This window comes from Ovis canadensis, chromosome 1 (assembly GCF_042477335.2).
Source record: "Ovis canadensis isolate MfBH-ARS-UI-01 breed Bighorn chromosome 1, ARS-UI_OviCan_v2, whole genome shotgun sequence".
Taxonomy (NCBI): Eukaryota; Metazoa; Chordata; class Mammalia; order Artiodactyla; family Bovidae; genus Ovis; species Ovis canadensis.
In genome coordinates this window covers 218,499,249-218,518,015 of record NC_091245.1, presented here as the reverse complement: position 1 = coordinate 218,518,015, position 18,767 = coordinate 218,499,249, and the positions used below count along the sequence as shown (strand labels likewise).

The window sequence follows — 18,767 nt, the reverse complement described above, 5'->3', positions numbered from 1 at the left end:
ATTGACTCTTTATTTGTAAAGGGGACTTCCCTGGTGGCTCAGACGGTAAAGTGTCTTCGTACAATATGGGAGACCCGGGTTCAATCCTTGGGTTGGGAAGATCTCCTGGAGAAGGAAATGGCAACCCACTCCAGTATTCTTGCCTGGAAAAGCCAAGAATGAATTTATTGAGAAAACTCAGTTGTGTGCGAGGACAGTGTGGATGTGGAAGAGCCTTTAATAAAATGCATGAGTTCTGTGATTGCTTTGGCCTATTCAGAGACACATCTGTCTAGGGGAGAAGGAACCCAGACCAGGATAATGAGGGTTTTGTTGGGATGATTTCTCTTTAGACTTTCTGACTGACACTAAAAGTAGTTACAGCTCAGTTATCCAGGAATCATGGATGCAGGGCACAGAGGGGAGCTTCTGAGACCCCAGAGACCACTCCTCTATGTGCTTCCCAGCCCAAGGAAGATTAAGATCGCAAATTGAGTATGATTCTCAGAGTTGAGGAGGTGTGGTTTGAGGTACAGCCTAATGAGGAAGAGAGGGGAAAATGTAGAATTTAAACGTAAGAGCTCAAAGTAGGGGTGCATTTCTCTGAGTAGGTAAGGTCAGAATGCCTTGGAACTCCCTACTACATCACCTTGTGACTGAACACAGTATTGTAAACAGTGACCCTACATCCCTAAGAAAAAATAAAGTTATGGCCAGCCTGCTCTATAATGAAGTTCAGTTCAGTTCAGTTCAGTTGCTCAGTCGTGTCCGACTCTTTGCGACTCCATGAATCACAGCACGCCAGGCCTCCCTGTCCATCACCAACTTCCGGAGTTCACTCAAACTCACGTCCATCAAGTCGATGATGCCATCCAGCCTTCTCATCCTCTGTCGTCCTCTTCTCCTCCTGCCCCCAATCCCTCCCAGCATCAGAGTCTTTTCCAATGAGTCAACTCTTCGCATGAGGTGGCCAAAGTACTGGAGTTTCAGCCTCAGCATCAGTTTTTCCAAAGAACACCCAGGGCTGATCTCCTTTAGAATGGACTGGTTGGATCTCCTTGCAGTCCAAGGGACTCTCAAGAATCTTCTCCAACACCACAGTTCAAAAGCATCAATTCTTTGGCACTCAGCTTTCTTCACAGTCCAACTCTCACATCCATACATGACCACTGGGAAAACCATAGCCTTGACTAGACAGACCTTTGTTGGCAAAGTAATATCTCTGCTTTTCAATATGCTATCTAGGTTGGTCACAACTTTGCTTCCAAGGAGTAAGCATCTTTTAATTTCATGCCTGCAATCACCATCTGCAGTGATTTTGGAGCCCCCAAAAATAAAGTCTGACACTGTTTCCCGATCTATTTCCCATGAAATGATGGGACCAGATGCCATGATCTTCGTTTTCTGAATGTTGAGCTTTAAGCCAACTTTTTCACTCTCCTCTTTCACTTTCATCAAGAGGCTTTTGAGTTCCTCTTCACTTTCTACCATAAGGGTGGTGTCATCTGCATATCTGAGGTTCTTGATATTTCTCCCGGCAATCTTGATTCCAGCTTGTGCTTCTTCCAGCCCAGCGTTTCTCATGATGTACTCTGCATAGAAGTTAAATAAGCAGGGTGACAATATACAGCCTTGACGTACTCCCTTTAGAAGATGTATAATTTCCACCCACAATCTTGGCAAATAAAGTGTTTGGTCCTTAAAGTTAACTGTTTGGATAGTAAGCCTTCCACATTTATTGCTTCATTTGAAAGATTCCATTTAAAAAGTTCCGTCATCTTTCTTGGACATGTCACATTCTCCCGGTCTCCTCAAAGCAGTGGGGCTGAGGCACACCTGTTTAAATTGAGTACATGTGTAGTTTTGTTTGAATTACCAACCAAAACAGAGGAGACTTACTTTTTTGGGGAGCAATCACCATTTAATTATTGATGCATGGCAAGCCTTCCCCAGTCTCTTAACGTTCTTTAATTGTCAATGGCTAGGGCCGAGTGGTTTTCCCAATTTGCAGCCCGAACATTTGACTTTGTATTTGGAAAAGTCATTACTTCCTCCCAACCCATCTCCATCCCTAGGAAATAACCAAAACTAGGTAATAACCATAGTACAGTATTGCTTTGTACCCTAAGTCTTTTGTTTTGCATTTATGGTTTTCATTCTTTTATAATTCTTCTTCCTGCCTTTTCTCTTGTCCTTTCTACAGTCCATGGCACTAAATGGTTTCTGTTCCATGGTGATTTAAGGACCGGTTGCCAGGCAGTTGCCTTGTTAAATAGCTGGGCATTATCTTGCCTAGAGATAATTTATTACTTTTTTTGTATGTCCCTTGAATTCCAGGCAAATGAACGTATACTCTGTATGTGCATGGAGTGTAGAAAGGGGTATTTAAACATTGTTGACTGTGTGAACCACCCCATCTAGATCAATCTCTTACCTTGAATTGAAGGCAGGATAAAATCTGGTTTGCCTTTGGTGGACCTCTTGGGGACTAGAAAACAGGCCTTGGATTTTTAGCAAGCTGGTGTCCTAGGGTAAAGAGGATTAACAACTTTGGTTATGAGAAGTGAGACTCTATGGCCGAGTCTTTACTCATTCTTCCCTTTTTCTCCATGATTAAAGGTATGGTTGTTAGCTGGTTGAGTTGGGACACTAAGAGTGTATGGTGTTTATAAGTTCCCACTCTGTGCTATCTAGGAGTTGATTGTATATATAGTTGACTTTTTTTATGCACAGTTCCCCGTCTTCCCCTCCCTTGTTCCCCTCTCAGTGATTAGCAATAACCCCTGCACATCTGTGAGGTGGATAATCTATCATCTGGTAGGAAAAAGATACAGGACTCAGGCATCTTTTTTTTTTTGTATGGAATAGCTACATTGCCCAAAGATGCCTATATGATTTTCAAAAGTAAATGCAATTATTTCTTTGTGCCAGCTGACTTTGTTTCTCTGGGATTTTTTTTCAACTCTGTGTGGGCTCCCACCTTCTCTCATCTTGCATTTATAAGATTTTCATGGAACTAGGAGGGGATCTATCCTTTTATCCCACAGTTGCAGAATCTGGAGTTTAACTATCCAACTTGGACCTGACATCTGTGCTTAAGAGCGCCAGCCTGTGGGGCTGGATTGCTGTATTTTGATGATAGCAAATCCTGTTGCTTATCATGACGCCTACCAGAAGGTGTCTAAAATTGAAGTTGTCAGTGTTAGGTATCATGCTGGAGTTGAGACATTCTTTGGTTTTAGAGCTAGGTGGTTAAGAATGCCTGAACTTTTTTTCACTAGATCAAAATTATGTCCTACCAGTACCTGTGTGCACTGAATGAAAAGAGAGTAGGTTCCATCCTTACGCTTGTCTGTTGAGCTGATCAGGACTGTTCCTTGTGGGAGAGGGCTTTGGTGCTCTCTACTTTAGCAGAGGGGAGGACAGAGCCACAGTTTCCATCACCTCAGCAGCAAGTGCTTTGGGACTCTTCCTTGGAAGGAGTGAGGAAGAGGTGGGAGTGAGTGTGGAATGCTTCTTCACTGCAGATGCTTTAGTCTCAGACCCCTCATGTACATTACTGCCCTGTTTATTCAGCCTCCAGTGTTGAAGAATCGTTAGATAAAACACCACGCTTAAGAAGCAGACCTGTGTAATATCAGTCTGAGGAAAAGGAATCATTCCTCTCCTTGTGCACTTGTAGGGTTAAGTATATTTGAAATAAAACTTAAATGGATATTCGTACTCTGTTAGTAGTACTACTCAGAATCAAGCAGTTGATGTCTTCATGGGGTCAGTGGAAGTTATCTTGGTTAATTTTATTGTGAAAAAAAATCTGTTTCCTACGTTAGGATAAACTATTGGGCTTTGAGTTTTGTATTTTTATTTGCTTGGGAACTGAGTAATTGCCTCATAAAACAGCATGATGGTACTGTTAACACTGAATTATAAGACTTGTTATTATAGAATGTGCTTCCCTAGTTGGGACATGACTTTGTTGTTTGGTACTTAAAATAATTAGTTTTTCCAAATGGGGTTATAATGAATAGTGTAAAATTTTACCTATTTAAAATAAAAAATTTATAATCTCTTGGGTGGCTTGTATGCATCATTTGATACTTCCAGGGAAGGGGTTTCTTTTGGGTGGGCTCGAGGCGAGGGAAATATATTTAATGTTCAGAATGGAGGTTTTAAGAAATATTTCTGTCACACTTGAGACAAATTAGAGATAGTCATTAAAGGACTTGACCTGCTATTTTGCCTGATTTTTGGATATTGAGTATTAAAGGATTCATTTTCCAAAAGTCTTGAGTTGAAATTTTTGGGAACTTTATTACAAATGAGAAAAAATTTAAACTGGACTACATGGCAGTTTATTTCTGAACTGATTTAAAACAGTGTGTGCATGTGTGTCTTTGTTTATTCTCGTTTGTCTATGCTATTAAAGTTTTTGTGGCAAAAAAATTTAGACATAAATGAAGGATGGGTAAATACTTCTTAAAGAATACGTATAATCTTAAATAGGAATTTATTGTGTTCCTGCTGTTTTATTGAAAAGCTAGATAGTAGTGGCAGATACCATTATGGAATGAAAGTGGGCTTTGTGTTGTTTTGAATTTGTACATGAAAATCATTTATTCTGTGGAAACCATGAAATGTGCCTTTAAGCCTTATTCTGTACAAGGTACTGTAGGTGCTGTCAGGTACAGGAAAGTTCAAGATAGGCTCAAGTAATAAAGCTGCAAATAGGCAACAGGATAAATCCAGTTCAAGGAGATGATGGGATAGAGAGAATTAGAACTTGATTAATTACTGAGTTAATAGCAAGGTCAGAAATTGCAACAACTGCAGTGTAAGTAGTTAACCTTTGCTTGGAGTAACTCCTTATGAACCGTATTTTTTTTTTTTTTTATAAACAGTATTTTGATGCTAATGAAAAACTTTCCTTAGAAGTCATGCTCTTTGGCTTCATTTTTTGTAATTACCTTAGAGATAGCATGATAAATGTTCATTTGACACTTCTATCTTCTCAAATTATCTCATTTTTATTCTGAGGAAGATCTCTGGGTTTAGGGGACTTAATATTATTCTTAAATTTCTAAATAACAAGGTGGAGGAACTGGAGGTTGTGTTTACTTGACTGCTTAGAGACTCAGGTCTATGGTCTCCAATTTCAAGCTGTTTTTCTTGGGTTTTGCTGTCTGTGCTCAGTTGTTCAGTCATGTTTGACCCTTTGCAGCCCCATGAACTGTAGCCCCCTAGGCTTGTCCATGGAATTCTCCAGGCAAGAATATTGGAGTGGGTTCCCATTCCCTCCTCGAGGGGATCTTCCCAACCCACGGATTGAACCTAGGTCTCCTCATGGCGGGCGGATTCTTAACAATTGAGCTACCTGGGAAACCACCCTGGGTTTTGCTTCACCCCTTCTAAATCCAACATCAGTTGGAAGAATTTGAGTTTCAGCTGATCTCATGATGGTGCACTTAAATAGCTGACTTGTTACAGGTGAATTTTTGCGGTCTTGAATTCTTTTTACAAAATGGTGATTTTCTTGCAGGAAGCCAGTTGAGGGAAATTCTCCATGAATGTACGTCACAATGATGATGACCGACCAGATCCCTCTGGAACTGCCACCATTGCTGAATGGAGAGGTTGCCATGATGCCTCACTTGGTGAATGGAGATGCGGCTCAGCAGGTAGGTGCATTAAGAGAGGATTTAAGTTGTCCAAATTTGAGATTCAAAGATCTCTGATCTTGAACCTTTGTCATTCTCTAGAGGTCGTTTCCATTGTAGAATCACTATATGATTTTTTAAAATATCCGAAATTGTAGTTTTTGAGAATAGCAAACTTTACCTAATCCAGCTGGTATTCTTGAAGCATCAAAACCAAGTGTCTAACTTTTGAAATGAATCATTTTGAAAATATGTACAAGTTTTTGGAATAAAGTAGTGTTTACTCATGTCGTGTGTTGTGCTTGACTGATTTTTCCTGATTGGCCGGAGCAAGATGCCCAGAGGCTGGGTCAGATTTTGATCTCATCCAGGAGGTGACTGACCTGGACAAGACACACAGGTGTGTGTGAACCCACCCTGGCTCCTGGAGCAGTCCTTCCAAGCCCAGGCTCCAGGGCAGCAAGTCTGCTGCTGTGAAAAGGATAGTGCTTGTTTTCGGTAAAACTCCTTTCTTTGTCACTAGCTACTTAACATTGCAGAGTAGAAAAGTTATTCCTGAGCTCATTCTTGTGGCACTTGAGAAAAAATTTAAACAGTAAGTAAAACTTCAAAAATTATTAGAGATAGATATTGTCTCTGATAACATTACTTAAATTTTTTCTCAACTCCCCAAGTCCACCATCTGATCAGGGCCAAGGTCTGTGAGCTGCTTATGGGCTGGGAAGTGCAGCCTTCTCTGTATTCTGCCTTCTAGGTCCTGGCTTTACAGGCTCTCCCCTTTGGTACCCCCTGGTCCTGAGAGGGAGCTTCCCAGTGCACGGAAGGGCTTCCTCCTTCACCATTCCTTCCCTCCCTCAGGGCCCAAGCTCCTCTCTGCTGTCTCTTCCCTTTTTCTGTCTTTATCTTTGTCCTGCCTCATTCCAGGGAGCTTCGCCTGTGCCCCTGCAGGCCTGGGGTCTTTTGTTGTTACCTAGAGGTTGCTTTGTTGGAGTGGTTCCATATCTTGATGAGTTGTTTGTGGAGGGGCTGGTGATCACCCCCATCTCCCTGTCTTACTCCTCCGCCGTCTTCTTCCACTCCTGAATTTTTTAATTGACTACTAAAACTGGTTCCATCAGTCTGGTACTAAATAAATGCCACTTTTTATATTTGTATGGTTCTTTAGAAGCATAACGGAGAAGGCAATGGCAACCCACTCCAGTACTCTTGCCTGGAAAATCCCATGGGCGGAGGAGCCTGGTAGGCTGCAGTCCATAAAAGTAGGAGTCTTTGTTTTATTGAAAGTAGAATTTGGAACGATTGCTTGGAAAATATTTATGCAAAATATATTAATAATTCAGATAAGTTAATTGGCCATTTGATGTCAGTCCGTCCCCCTCCCCCAGCCCTGCCCGTCTGTCATAGTACATCAACACTCTATCCAGCATAGTACATTAATACTTTGTATATACCTCTGATGGGTCTTACTTTGCTGTTTAATGATTTATATATATTACTTTCTCCTGCATTAGACCATGAACTTCTTAAGAGCAAAGAATGTCTAATAGGTGCTCAATAAATGTTTGTCAGTTGAATAAATCTCTTCCTGTCTTGCCACTGATGGAAGTGCCTCCTTTCCTGACTCCTGATTCTCTCTCTTGGCTCACTTCCACCAATCTGCTGTTAGATCTTTTATCTTAAACACACAAATAGCTATACCTCTGGCCCACCCAACAAAAACAACCGCCCGTTCCTTGACTCCACATTTCCCACCCACCCCCACCCCCGGTTATTTCTCTGCTCCCTTTACAGCAGTACTTCTCTGAATAGAGCCTCTGCTTCCTTGCCTCCATTGCTCTTCCCTTCCAGAGCCTCCACTGACTGCCCCTCCTCTCTGTGTTCTGGTCTCTCAACAAGTCCTGTTGGCCTTATCTCAGGAACGTTGCTGAAACCATATTTGCCATGTCTGCTTCAGTTCTGTGACTGTTCCTAGACTCTGAGCCAACACTGCTCACCAGGGGTAGGACGGTTCTTCTCAACTGGTCTTGCTGCTTTTACTTTTGCCCTACCAGAAAACATTTGCCACACATCAATCTGCTAAAACTGTAAAAATGTACGTGTCCCTGCCCTGCTCAGAGCTGTCCTGTTCACCTGAGATAAAATCTGAGTGCAGTCCTGCAGCTGGTCAGCCTCCTGTGACTAGTGCTTGCCTCTCTCCCTCGTCCTCCCACTGCTCTGCTCTGGCCACTCATGGGAAGTCTCAGAATGCCATGAACAGTTCCAAGGTGCATGTGGTGTATGGTTTCTTTTCTTTTCACTAATTAAAATAATTTAAAAAATGGCTAGTTGGGACTTCCCTGGCCGTTCATGGTCAAGACTCAGCGCTTCTACTGCTAGGGGCGCTGGTTCAGTCAGTGGTTGAGGAACTAAGATCCCACTTGCCTCAAAAAAAAGGGGGGAGGGGGAGGTGGGCCAAGGTATTCAAAGTGGCTCAACTTGAAAAACAACTCCGGCCTCTCAGGCGGCCCTTGATCCCATTTTGCGTATGTGCCTGGGAGACCTGAGACCACCCATCTGTGTAGCTGTGCACCACTTTTGTGTTTTGATGATTTCTCCCTTGTTTCTGTAATTTGTCTTGTTTAGAGTAGTGGTTTGTGGTTTATAGGCCAGCATACAGAACCCTTAGAATTTTCCAGTTCTCCCTTCGGAAGTGAACTCCTTTGCTCCCAGAAACGGCCAGAGACTGAAAAGGCTAGCCTTCCTGGAAGGCCGTGTCCTACTTTCTGCTCTGCACATCCACCTCAGCTCTTAAGGAGAAGCTGCATGATAATATAGGTTAATAGGATCACGTTTTGATTTCACCGAAGAAGCTTTCTATAAAGCCAAGAAATGGGAAAACTTGTTAATCTGTTTTATACACAGTCGCAGACATCAAGCTTTGTCAGACCAGGGTACACTTACTGTAAATAAATCTCATTGGAAGGAAATGTTTCAGTCTTTCTAATTTGCAAATATGTCTGATTGTGCTAGAAGCATTGACGTTTAGGCATTTAGGTTATGTGGGCCAAGCTGTTGATTGATATTACCCCTAAATTTCCCTTAATGGGGAGCAACTGTTAATTGGGCAGAATGTGTTTGAAATATTCCTCTCAGCAGGAGCAGCCCGAGGTTTATCATGGCCTTGATGTTGCCCCTATGTCACTGTGGCTCAGCCGAGACAGTGGCCTGTGTACCTCTTTTTTGCCTCTTTCTGTCCCCAGAGCCCCCATTCTGTGTGTTCCTCATTCCCTCAAGCCGTCACTGTTTCCTTTGGGCCCTAACATTTAGTTGTGTCAGAGTTGACTGTGGTAGACCTTAAGGCCTGTGTGTGGAACCTGGGCTAAGGCTCAAGGGGAAGGCTAAGGCCCAAGGAGCAAGCAAAACCAAAAATGATGGAGGGCTACCAGAGAGAGGTGGGGGAGAGGGAGAGCGAGGGGATCACCAAAGAGAACAGGGACCAAAAGTGAGGGTCCAAGAGTCAGATGCTGCCAGAGATCTGAGTTCTTGCCTGGGGCGCCTGCTGGTGTTTGCTGCTTGGATATGCCGTACGATGCTCAGATGGGTTTGTATGAAAGGATCAGAACACAGGGGACACACCAGAGGGAAAAGTCTGTATAATATTTTCTGAGACTTTAACTGTGTTGTCCCTTGAGGCCAATACTTTTTAACAAGGACCATGTGGAGGCACCAGGCTGACTATAGTGACAGACTTTGCAGATACTGTCCTGTCAGACCAACGAGGTGAGAAACGCAGGAGCCACTTCTCACACTAAACCATCCTAAAGAGCCGCCCGCTGGCCACGGGTTCTCCCTCTGCATTTCTGTTAGGAGTGTATCTAGTGAAGCTTACCATGTATGTGTTTACAATGTTCTTAATACTTTGCAGCTGTGCTGAGGACATTCTAAACATTTCTATATATGCAAAAGAACCACCACAGTTATGAGAAAGCTCTTCAGTCCCCTCAGCCCTCCTCCTCCTCATATCTGTCCTGTTGGTTTCTGGATTTAATTAAGATGAGGTCTTGGCAAGATTCTCTGCTCTGTTCTGGCTCTAACTAAGAAACACTGTTAATTTTCGTTATCAAAAGTCACTTAAGGTTGAAACCTAGGTTTGTCATTTTGTATAAGTAGCAGGAAAAGGATGATTCTTTTCTTAAAATGAAAAGCCATCCTCAATTATGAATGGAGATTTAAAGTATATCATCAACTGAAGAAATGAGCAAGAATAACAGTAACAAATATACAAGGTGGATAGAAAGAACTTACTCAATAGCTCTGCTGAGATATAATCCATGTGCCATGGGAAGTGAAGTGAGTCGCTCAGTTATGGCCAGTTCTTTGCGACCCCACCAGCCTCTTCTGGCCATGGAGTTCTCCAGGCAAGAATATTGGAGTGGGTAGCTGTTTCTTTCTTTAGGGGATCTTCCCAACCCAGGGATAGAACCCAGGTCTCCTGCATTGCAGGCAGATTCTTTACCATCTGAGCCACCAGGGAATTATAATCCACATGCCATAATTCACTTATTTAATATATACAGTCGATGAAATTGATTATGTTCGCTGAATTGTGCAACCATGACTACCATTAATCTCAGAACATTTTTATCACCCTAGAAGGAAACTCTGTAGCGGTCGCTCTCCATTCCCTCCTCTCCCTTGTTCCTAGGCAAGCACTCATCTACTTTCCGTCTCTGTAGGTAATTTGCCCACTCTGGACATTTCCTATAAATGAAATTATACAATATGTGCTCTTTTATGTCTGGCCTCTCTCATTAGCATAGTGTTTTTGAGGCTTGGCCATGTTGTTGCGTTTATCACTACAGACATATCTTGGAGATAGTGTGAGTTTCAGTTTCAAAGAACTGCAATAAAGCCAATATTGCAATAAAGTGAGTCACATGAATTTTTTGGTTTCTTGGTGCATGTAAACATTCTGTTTATACTGTGTAGACTTTTAACTGTGCATGTCTAAAAAAAAGTACATACCTTAATTTAAAAATATTTTGTTGCTAAAAAATGCTAACCATCTGAGCCTTCAGTGAATTGTAATCTTTTTATAATACAGTAACATCAAAGGTCATGATTGCAGATCACCATAATGAATATAATAATGAAAAAGTTTGAAACATTATAAGAATTACCAGAATGTGACATAGAACCTGAAGCAAGCAAATACTTTTGGAAAAATGGCGCTGATAGACTTACTCCACACAGAGTTGCCATGTTAAACCTTCAATTTGTAAAAAGACAATTATTTGTGAAGCTCAATAAAGCAAAAATGTGCATTAAAATGAGGTATCCCTGTCCTTTATAGCTTTTTTACTGCCTAAGAATACTCTAGTGTTCATCATTTGATGGGCATTTGCATTGTTTCCACTTTTTGTGGTTATTATGGATAATACTTTTATGAATATATGTGCACAAATTTTTGTGTGGATGTGTGTTTTTGTTTCTCATATACATACACCTAGAAGTAAAATTGAGCAGCTTATTTAAAATTAAAAACAAAATTTTTTAAACAGCTTTATTTTTAACTGTTGTTTTCTGAATTTAAAAAAAAAAATTCTAATTTCTGCTTGCCCTCACGGTAATCTTACCCTCTCACTCCTCCTTTCCACCCCAAATCTCAAAGAAGAGAGGCTGACTATCTTGACATGAGAGGCCTTGTAACTGTGAGCAGTAGAGGGAACGTGGATTGCAGTTTGCAGTAATAATTTTCTTTAAATGTTTGTACAAGTTACGTTTTCCTCATAGACGGTGGTGCTGAAGAGTCTGATCCAAAACTGCGCTCCTCATGTTTGGTTCCTCTTGTCTCACTGTAATGTCTCCTACCTCTAAATAGATCAGCGTAGCTAAATAAAGTTTACTTCCCTTAATATGCCTAACCACATATTATTCTTGAGTGGTAAAGCTTAGGTTTCCACCTGAGTTTTTGTGTGTGGCTGTATAAATTACAGTGAAATGTCTTTCAGTAGCCAGAATATTGCATTTCACACATTACATTTTAGAACCTAACTGTATTAATTATCTTTGCTATGAACTTTCAGCACATTTTGGAGATTTTAAGAAGTAACAGCTTGTTTTGAGCGTGAAAGAATAAACATCAGCCCGATTTCCAACTTGTTTTGTTGGTTTAATATTTTAATAATCTCTTAAGAAGAATTACAGCAGCTGTCAGGTAAATAAAGAAGCCGTTAGGTTAAGAACAGAGTGTCCACGTAGCATTGACTGATCTGCTTGTTTAATCGGTGACGCTGGCAGACCTACATGGTGGTGGCATGCACTTTATGTATATTCTTAGTGACCCTTCTCATGTGCGTATCATTAGGTCAGTGGGGTGGGGATAGAGTTAGATGTCTCCTTGTCCTAACTAAGAATTCAGCACACAGAGAGCACCTGAAGCATGTTTTGTCATTTTTATTTCTTATGTTTTGCTTTTTTTTTTTCTTTTAAGCTTCCAGAATATTAACATCTAATGAGCTTTCTTCATGCCTCTTTTTCAGATAGCAGATCTCCTTAAATGTAAACAGAAAACTTTTTCTGGGATATCCTGTTAATAAGCATTCCTTGGAAGACAGGAGGTTACAGTTACCTCAGTCATGTCCAGTTGTCTTGACTTTTGCCTGTTTCGGTCGATCAGCATTTAGCATGTCATTTCATTGGGAGTGAGGTTTTTTTCCCCCTTCGGTTTCTTCTTTTCGAAAGCCTTTGTTTCCCCCAGACAGCATATGCAGCCGGAGTTTTCCCTGCTCATTCTTTTGAGTACATATTTCCAGACAGCACGTTAAATATGTTAAAGTGTTCCATGTTCAGATGGTGCGCATCAACAGCATGTCTTCTACATCAAATGTACTTCTCCTACTAGTCCAGTGACCTTTTCTGTTCCGGTTGATATCTTCTTAATAACGTTTCCCCTGACAGCTCCCTTCTTGCAATCAGTAGTTCAGATCCTCTCACCACACAGGTTTCCTCTTAAACATGCGGACGCCACCGTGTCAGGGGGACGCAGAAAGAGGATCAGCATCAGTATGGTGTAGAAAAATGAATGAATGGCTCTTGGGAGCCTTGCCCAGGAAAAGGATATTCAAATGAGAATGGGACTGCAATTAAAATATAATTGCTGAATAATATTAGACAACGTCTCATTTTATGATACTCCCTATTTAGAGGCAGGGGCTTGAGCTGGCAGGTAGGAAAAGTTAGGCTGCTCAAATGTTGGGCTTGGGAAACCCAACGTGGGGAAGTGCGGTTTTGGATCAGACTCTTCAGCATCACCGCCTATAGGAATCTGTAACTTGCGCAAGAGTTTAAAGAAAATTATTATTGCAAACTGCCATTTACGTTCTCTCTACTGCTCACAGTTACAAGGCCTCTCGTGCCAAGATTGTCAGCCTCTTTTCTTTGAGATTTGGGGTGGAAAGGAGGAGTGAGAGGGTAAGATTTATGACTGAATTAAGGAGTGACTGAATAACAGACTTGTTCATCTGCATAAGCATCTATTGTACGTCTTCTCTGCAGGACCGTATTAGGTGTTGGTGACACAAAGCTGAATAAGACACTGTTTCTGCCCTAAAGGAATAAACAGTCTAGTTGGGGAGCAGAATGTGGTTTACAAAAGAAAAAGGAAAAAGGCTGTATTTACACATGTGTAGACCAGGGAAGAAGTGCTTGGGTTGCAGAATGCATCAGTGTCTTGGGAGCATCCAGGGAGGGGTGGGGAAGGGGAGAGGCGAGCAGGAAAACACACCAGGCAAGGAGAAGTGTCTGTGGGGAGGCTGAGGCTGAACTGAGGTATCACGCTGGAAGTTATTCAGGCTTTGCATCTCATGTAATCAGTTTCTGTGGTGTGAAATGTGAATGCTCTGCAGGGATAGCACAATCAGGGGAGAACTAATATTAGTGATGCCCCCAGCAAACTGTATCTATGCATTCTAGAATCTCTCTTCTGGAAACTTTGCTCTTCAGTATTCTTTCTAGAGAATCTATGTGTCCTCTGTGCATCCAGTCTGGTCATCCACTCCTGGCTTCTTGATTCTGTCCCTCACAATTTCCAACTCTGTGGAGGGGAGGACCGTGAGCACCCTTAACCAAATGCTTTCTAGCAGTGCAGGCAGCTGCTCACATTTCTGAAGGCTTCCTCTGAACTGTGTAAAAGAAAAAAGAAGTCTGAGTTTTCCAGGTCTGTGGTCTGATTTTACAATCCCCTCTGCCTTAGGTTTGCCGATTCCATTAACTACAAAGCCTTCCAAAAAGGCAAAGCCTATGTATAATCTCTGTCTCATAAAGGAAAATGTTGATGCCATGCAGAGGAGGGTGTTATATGTGGCACTCACAATAATTATGACATATGATATATAATTATGACAGCTCTGAGCTGTCTGGGTTGAGAGACACTTCAGAATTTAATTAGCCAAAGGCAATAATAATAAGATACAAGATACAGTCAGTATCCTTCAAATGGTAGAAACAGAGCTGCCTTCAAAAAGGAGAGGATTAAGGAAAAACACTGGCGTGGCAAGGTTGCACTGCAAAATAACAGCAATTTAAAATTTTATGGTGGTTTTAACATTATGATTGTTCTCAACTTATTGCAGTGTTTGACCGTCTGGTTGCACTCTAAACTCAAGGGCAGCAGGGGTTGTCTCTTGGTCATGCTGTACCTGGCGTCTGAGGTAGCGTTCAGTGAGGTAGTATTCAGTAAGTCCTTCAGAGTGGATGGAGGATGAACAAAATGAACAAATTTAATTCATCTAAACCAGGGCTTAAAAACTGGATACCGATTACATTTTCCATACAGGCATTAAAAAAGGAAAAAAGCTTTATAATTAACAAATGAATAATTAGGTGCCAAGCTTTAAAAATGGGAAAATCTACACAAAATTCTGGATCTTTAGGTTTTTTAAAAATCCCAGAAGATCTGGTAACTGGGCTGGTCATCCTACTTGGCAAAAGTTGATGGACCCAAAGTAGCAGCCACCCACTCTGGATGGGGAGAACCGTCCTCAGGCCCCCTTTGTCCATTTCACTCAATTCCCAAACTCGCCTGGGCTCTGTGGTTAGCTGAACTTGCAACCTGGGGATTGTTTACCTTTTTTTTTTAGCTTTTAATTGTTTCTTGTGCTCACACATACTGGGTTTAAAAAGCAAAACTATTTAAGATTTTTCGGGCACACTTATTGTATCATACTGATGAAGTGATTTTAAGTCTCTTAATTTTCTCCTTTCCATATATAACTTGTAAAATGAAGTAGTATGGACTCTGGCTCATGTAGCTATGTAGAAGGATTTCAGTTGTATGTTTTACAACTTTGGACCCATGTGTTGTTTTATTTGGCCTCTGCTTCTCAGTGAACAGTATTCAAGTCCCCAATCAGTGCCATACTGAACACTCATCAAAGCATAGGAAGGGCAGAAGAAATGACCAGGTGCCTTGCTTTTACTGTTTACAAACTGGTTAAGGAGCATTAAACACAGATTCAGGTATCAGCATTCAAAGGGATAAACATGCAAATACTTGTGTTTACAATATTTTTTACAGTTTCTCCAAGAATTGCGTTTTCCTTAGGTACTTATTAAAATAGAATTTTTTGAACGTAAAGTTTCCCTGGTGTTACCTAGATGAGGCATTTTAATTTAAATCATGTCTATATTGACTTTCTCTTTGAATAAAAGTACATTTGATAGACGTCCAACCTCAAATTTCTGTTTTTTTTTTAAATGCATATTTGTCATGTTGGATGTGATATGATAACCACTGATATATCTTAAAGTATGGTAAAAATTATATATATATATGTATACACAGACACAGAGGGAAAAAAAATGGGACTGTTCTCTTCCAGAATGTGTGAAGACATATGTTTGCACATAATTGTTTTTATGTTGGCAGACTCATCTTTTTTGGTCCAAATGATTGGCTTAAAAATATGACTGTATAGCAATTATCTACATTACATTTCCAAACAGGACAGTAGTGAGCAAGCTGCATACGTTAGCAACAGTAATATCTAGATTCCAAATGCAGGTGCAAAAAGTAAACAGCCTCCCAAGGAACCCATTGCTGAAGCATCCTGGTATTGTATCTAGGTAATTTGGGGGCTTCGCTGTCTTAGATTACATTTAAATTGGAATTGACCAGAAGTAGGTACCCCCCTTAGTAATCTCCCAGCCAGCTCTGCTGTTATAGTGAATTGAAGCTGAACTATGGTGGGCCTCCAGAGAAGACAGTTCAGCGCCACTCTAGTGTTCATGCCTACACTGGTATTGCCTCTCAGCCCTGGGCCTTTTTTAGTAGGCGACCATCAGATAGAGCACTGCTGAGAGGATATCTGCTTTATGTGCAGTGTGTGCTTAGCACAACCATTAACTAGAATGCTTTGACCTGGAGCCATTCTTTTTTGCCCATTCCTTGCCCCTTGCAGTATAGGAGGTGTGCATTTGGACATCTACATTTAGAAAATGACTTTGCCAAGGGTTTCTGCTTTGCAAGTAACAAGGGAACTAGTTAAGCGGAGAGAGCAGAAAGTAGGAGCTATTTGGTTTCGTTTTGGGGAGTCAGGTTGACCCTTGAATAACAGACTTGAACTTCAGAGATCCACTTACACACTTACTTATGTTTTTCAGTAGTAAGTATTATAGAATATACCATCCACCATTGGTTAAGTCTGCAGATGTACAACTGAGGATACCTAGGATCTGTGAATGCAGAGGTCTGACTATAAGTTTCAGACGGATTTTTGACTTTGTGGAGGGTTGGTGCCCCTAAGCTCTGCATTTTTCAAGGGCCAGCTGTGTTTCTAAAAAAGTGGAAATCAATCCTTCTGAGCTAAACCTTAGATGTAGAGAAATGGACTTGTTATCCAGTTGTGTTTCACGACTTCTAATTTTTAGGAGTTGTTAAAATGTTCTTATATTTTCTAAGTAGATAGAAAAATTCGCACTGAAGAATGTTCTTGGATAGAAGTTTCTTTGGTTTTCACGTATATTGGAATATCGAGTTGTCATTCTAGTTCATGGGGAAAACTGTGACACGCATGCTTTTGCTAGTGATGTTGTCTAGTAGCTAAGTTAGCCAGAGTCATCCAGCTCATTTATCTTTTCTGACTTGTTTTGCATTGACAGAGTACATCTATTTAAAATCCATCTTAATTCTCATCACCTTGGCAAAAGGGCTGTATAAAAAGCATCCTTATAGAATGCCTGTTTCTTAATCATTTATTTGTAACTTTAGTCATGATAGAAAATAAGTGTAGTGTAAAATGTGAATAGGATATGAATTACAAAGGAATGGCATCCATATTTTTTCATAAAATGTTTGCATTGAGAAATTAGACCTTAGGCTTAATATATACTCTGTGAATAATATCTGTTTTAAAGACCAGGGAATCAACTGAGAGTGGAATTGAGTAATGGATGACATCACACTTTAATAGATGGGTATTCACATCTATAGGTGTTTACTTCTCAGACTTTCTGTTTTCTTATTTTTTAAGTGGTTTACTCAGGGTTGGGCACTTTTTATCACCTGCCCATCTACACCATGCTGCTTCAAGCTGCCTTGGGACTTTGAGGAGCCTCCATTAGGGAGACTTGAAGAGAAGCCCCATACTCAGTGTAGGCTTTTGCTTTGCAGGGAGGCAGTGGCTCATTTTTCAACCATTATTTTAAGAACATGGGGGAAATGTGGGCTAACGTGTTTTGTAACATTCCAGAGAAGTGTCTTAACAATGTAAAAGATATATTAAAGATATATTTGGCATTGAAAGAATGCCAAGGGTCTGACTACAAGTTTTTGGTATTTACTTCAAAATTAAATGTTACTTTTTAAACTTGCTGATCACCAGAAGGTTTTTTGTCTCAACTTTATACTCAATTTTTAGTTGCATGGTTATTTGTTAAATTATTGGAAAGACTGACTGACTTTTTCGGTGGTGGGGTTGCTGTGCTGTATGGCTTGGGGATCTTAGTTTTTTGGCCTGGTTGAACCCAAGCCATGGCAGTGAAATTGCTGAATCCCAACCACTGGACTGCCAGAGAACTCCCCAAGAGAATTCCATTTGATATTTTCATTTTTTTGTTCTCTGTGGTAGAGGGAATGAATAGTAACTATTTGAGGCTTATGATGTGCTAAGCACTTTTATATATTATTTCTTCCAGTGAATATACACCTTGTAAGGTGGTGATCATTTTTAGACAGAACCACAGATGAGAAAGGTTATGTACTTTGCACCTGGCAAATCACAGGACTGGGATTTGAGTCCCCTGTGTCCTACCATCCAGGAATGGTGGTATTGCTTGGACTAGGCATATCGCTGTTGTTTTGTTCAGGTAAACAGTCAGGAGAGATGTGGGACTGGGTTTTGTATAATAGTAAGTTGTAAGGCTTGCGAAGAAGAGTATTCCTGCTATTACCTTAAATTTCCTTCACATTACCCCTGAAAGGTGGCAGTGAATCTGGTTGTGGAGCTTCTCAGAGTTGCAAACCAAGCTGGGGTGACTGTGTCTGAAGCCTGGAGGCACCAACTGAGTTTGGAGGAAGAAGTGAGGTTGAAGTCATTTCAGGCCCAGGTTGTCAGAGTAGCTCCCTTTCTTTCCCTAGGGAGTGGTTCTTTCCCTGAGGTTAGCCATAGGGGAGCAGTTTCCTCTGGGATCAGCACCTGCTGAGAGATGGTGGTAACCAGAGAGAAGAGGCAGGGGCTTGCCAAGCCTGGGCACAAGGAAAGGACTTTTGTCTGCCTTCTTTTCCTTCCAAACCCTGCCTTTCTTTTCCATTCAAAAATTACATCACCCCTGAGGCACAGTTTTTGTGCCTTAAGAAATCTAAAAACTTATTATAAGACTTGAAACTATTAGATTATTTTTTCTTTCATTTCTGAATTTATAATTATTTCTCTTAAGTAATGCCAGAATTGAAAAACAAATCATTTAAGTTTATCCTTCAAAAAGAAATCACTCTATGAGCATTTCTGAAATGTCTCACCTCTGCTCATTCTTGTTCTCACGGGGAATACAAAATTAGGTGTCACGTAGCATTTGTGCTGTGAGACCACACCCCTTTGCTAGTGAGTTCCTCATCTTCTTTGTTTCAGATTGATGAAGGGCTGCTTGGACTTTGAC

General features: G+C 41.0%; 1 protein-coding gene across 4 annotated transcripts in view; it reads left to right on the top strand.

Annotated features, from left to right (window-relative positions):
- Positions 1-18,767, top strand: part of FNDC3B (fibronectin type III domain containing 3B) — a 414,553-nt gene that overhangs the window by 129,527 nt on the left and 266,259 nt on the right. For 3 of the 4 annotated variants that reach the window (XM_069560055.1, XM_069560042.1, XM_069560049.1), the window contains one exon: positions 5,516-5,654. In XM_069560055.1, coding sequence (XP_069416156.1) covers positions 5,544-5,654 — 111 coding nt within the window. In that variant the 5' untranslated portion in view covers positions 5,516-5,543. The remainder of the gene's footprint in view (positions 1-5,515; positions 5,655-18,767) is intronic. The other variant, XM_069560061.1, reaches the window with a different exon arrangement.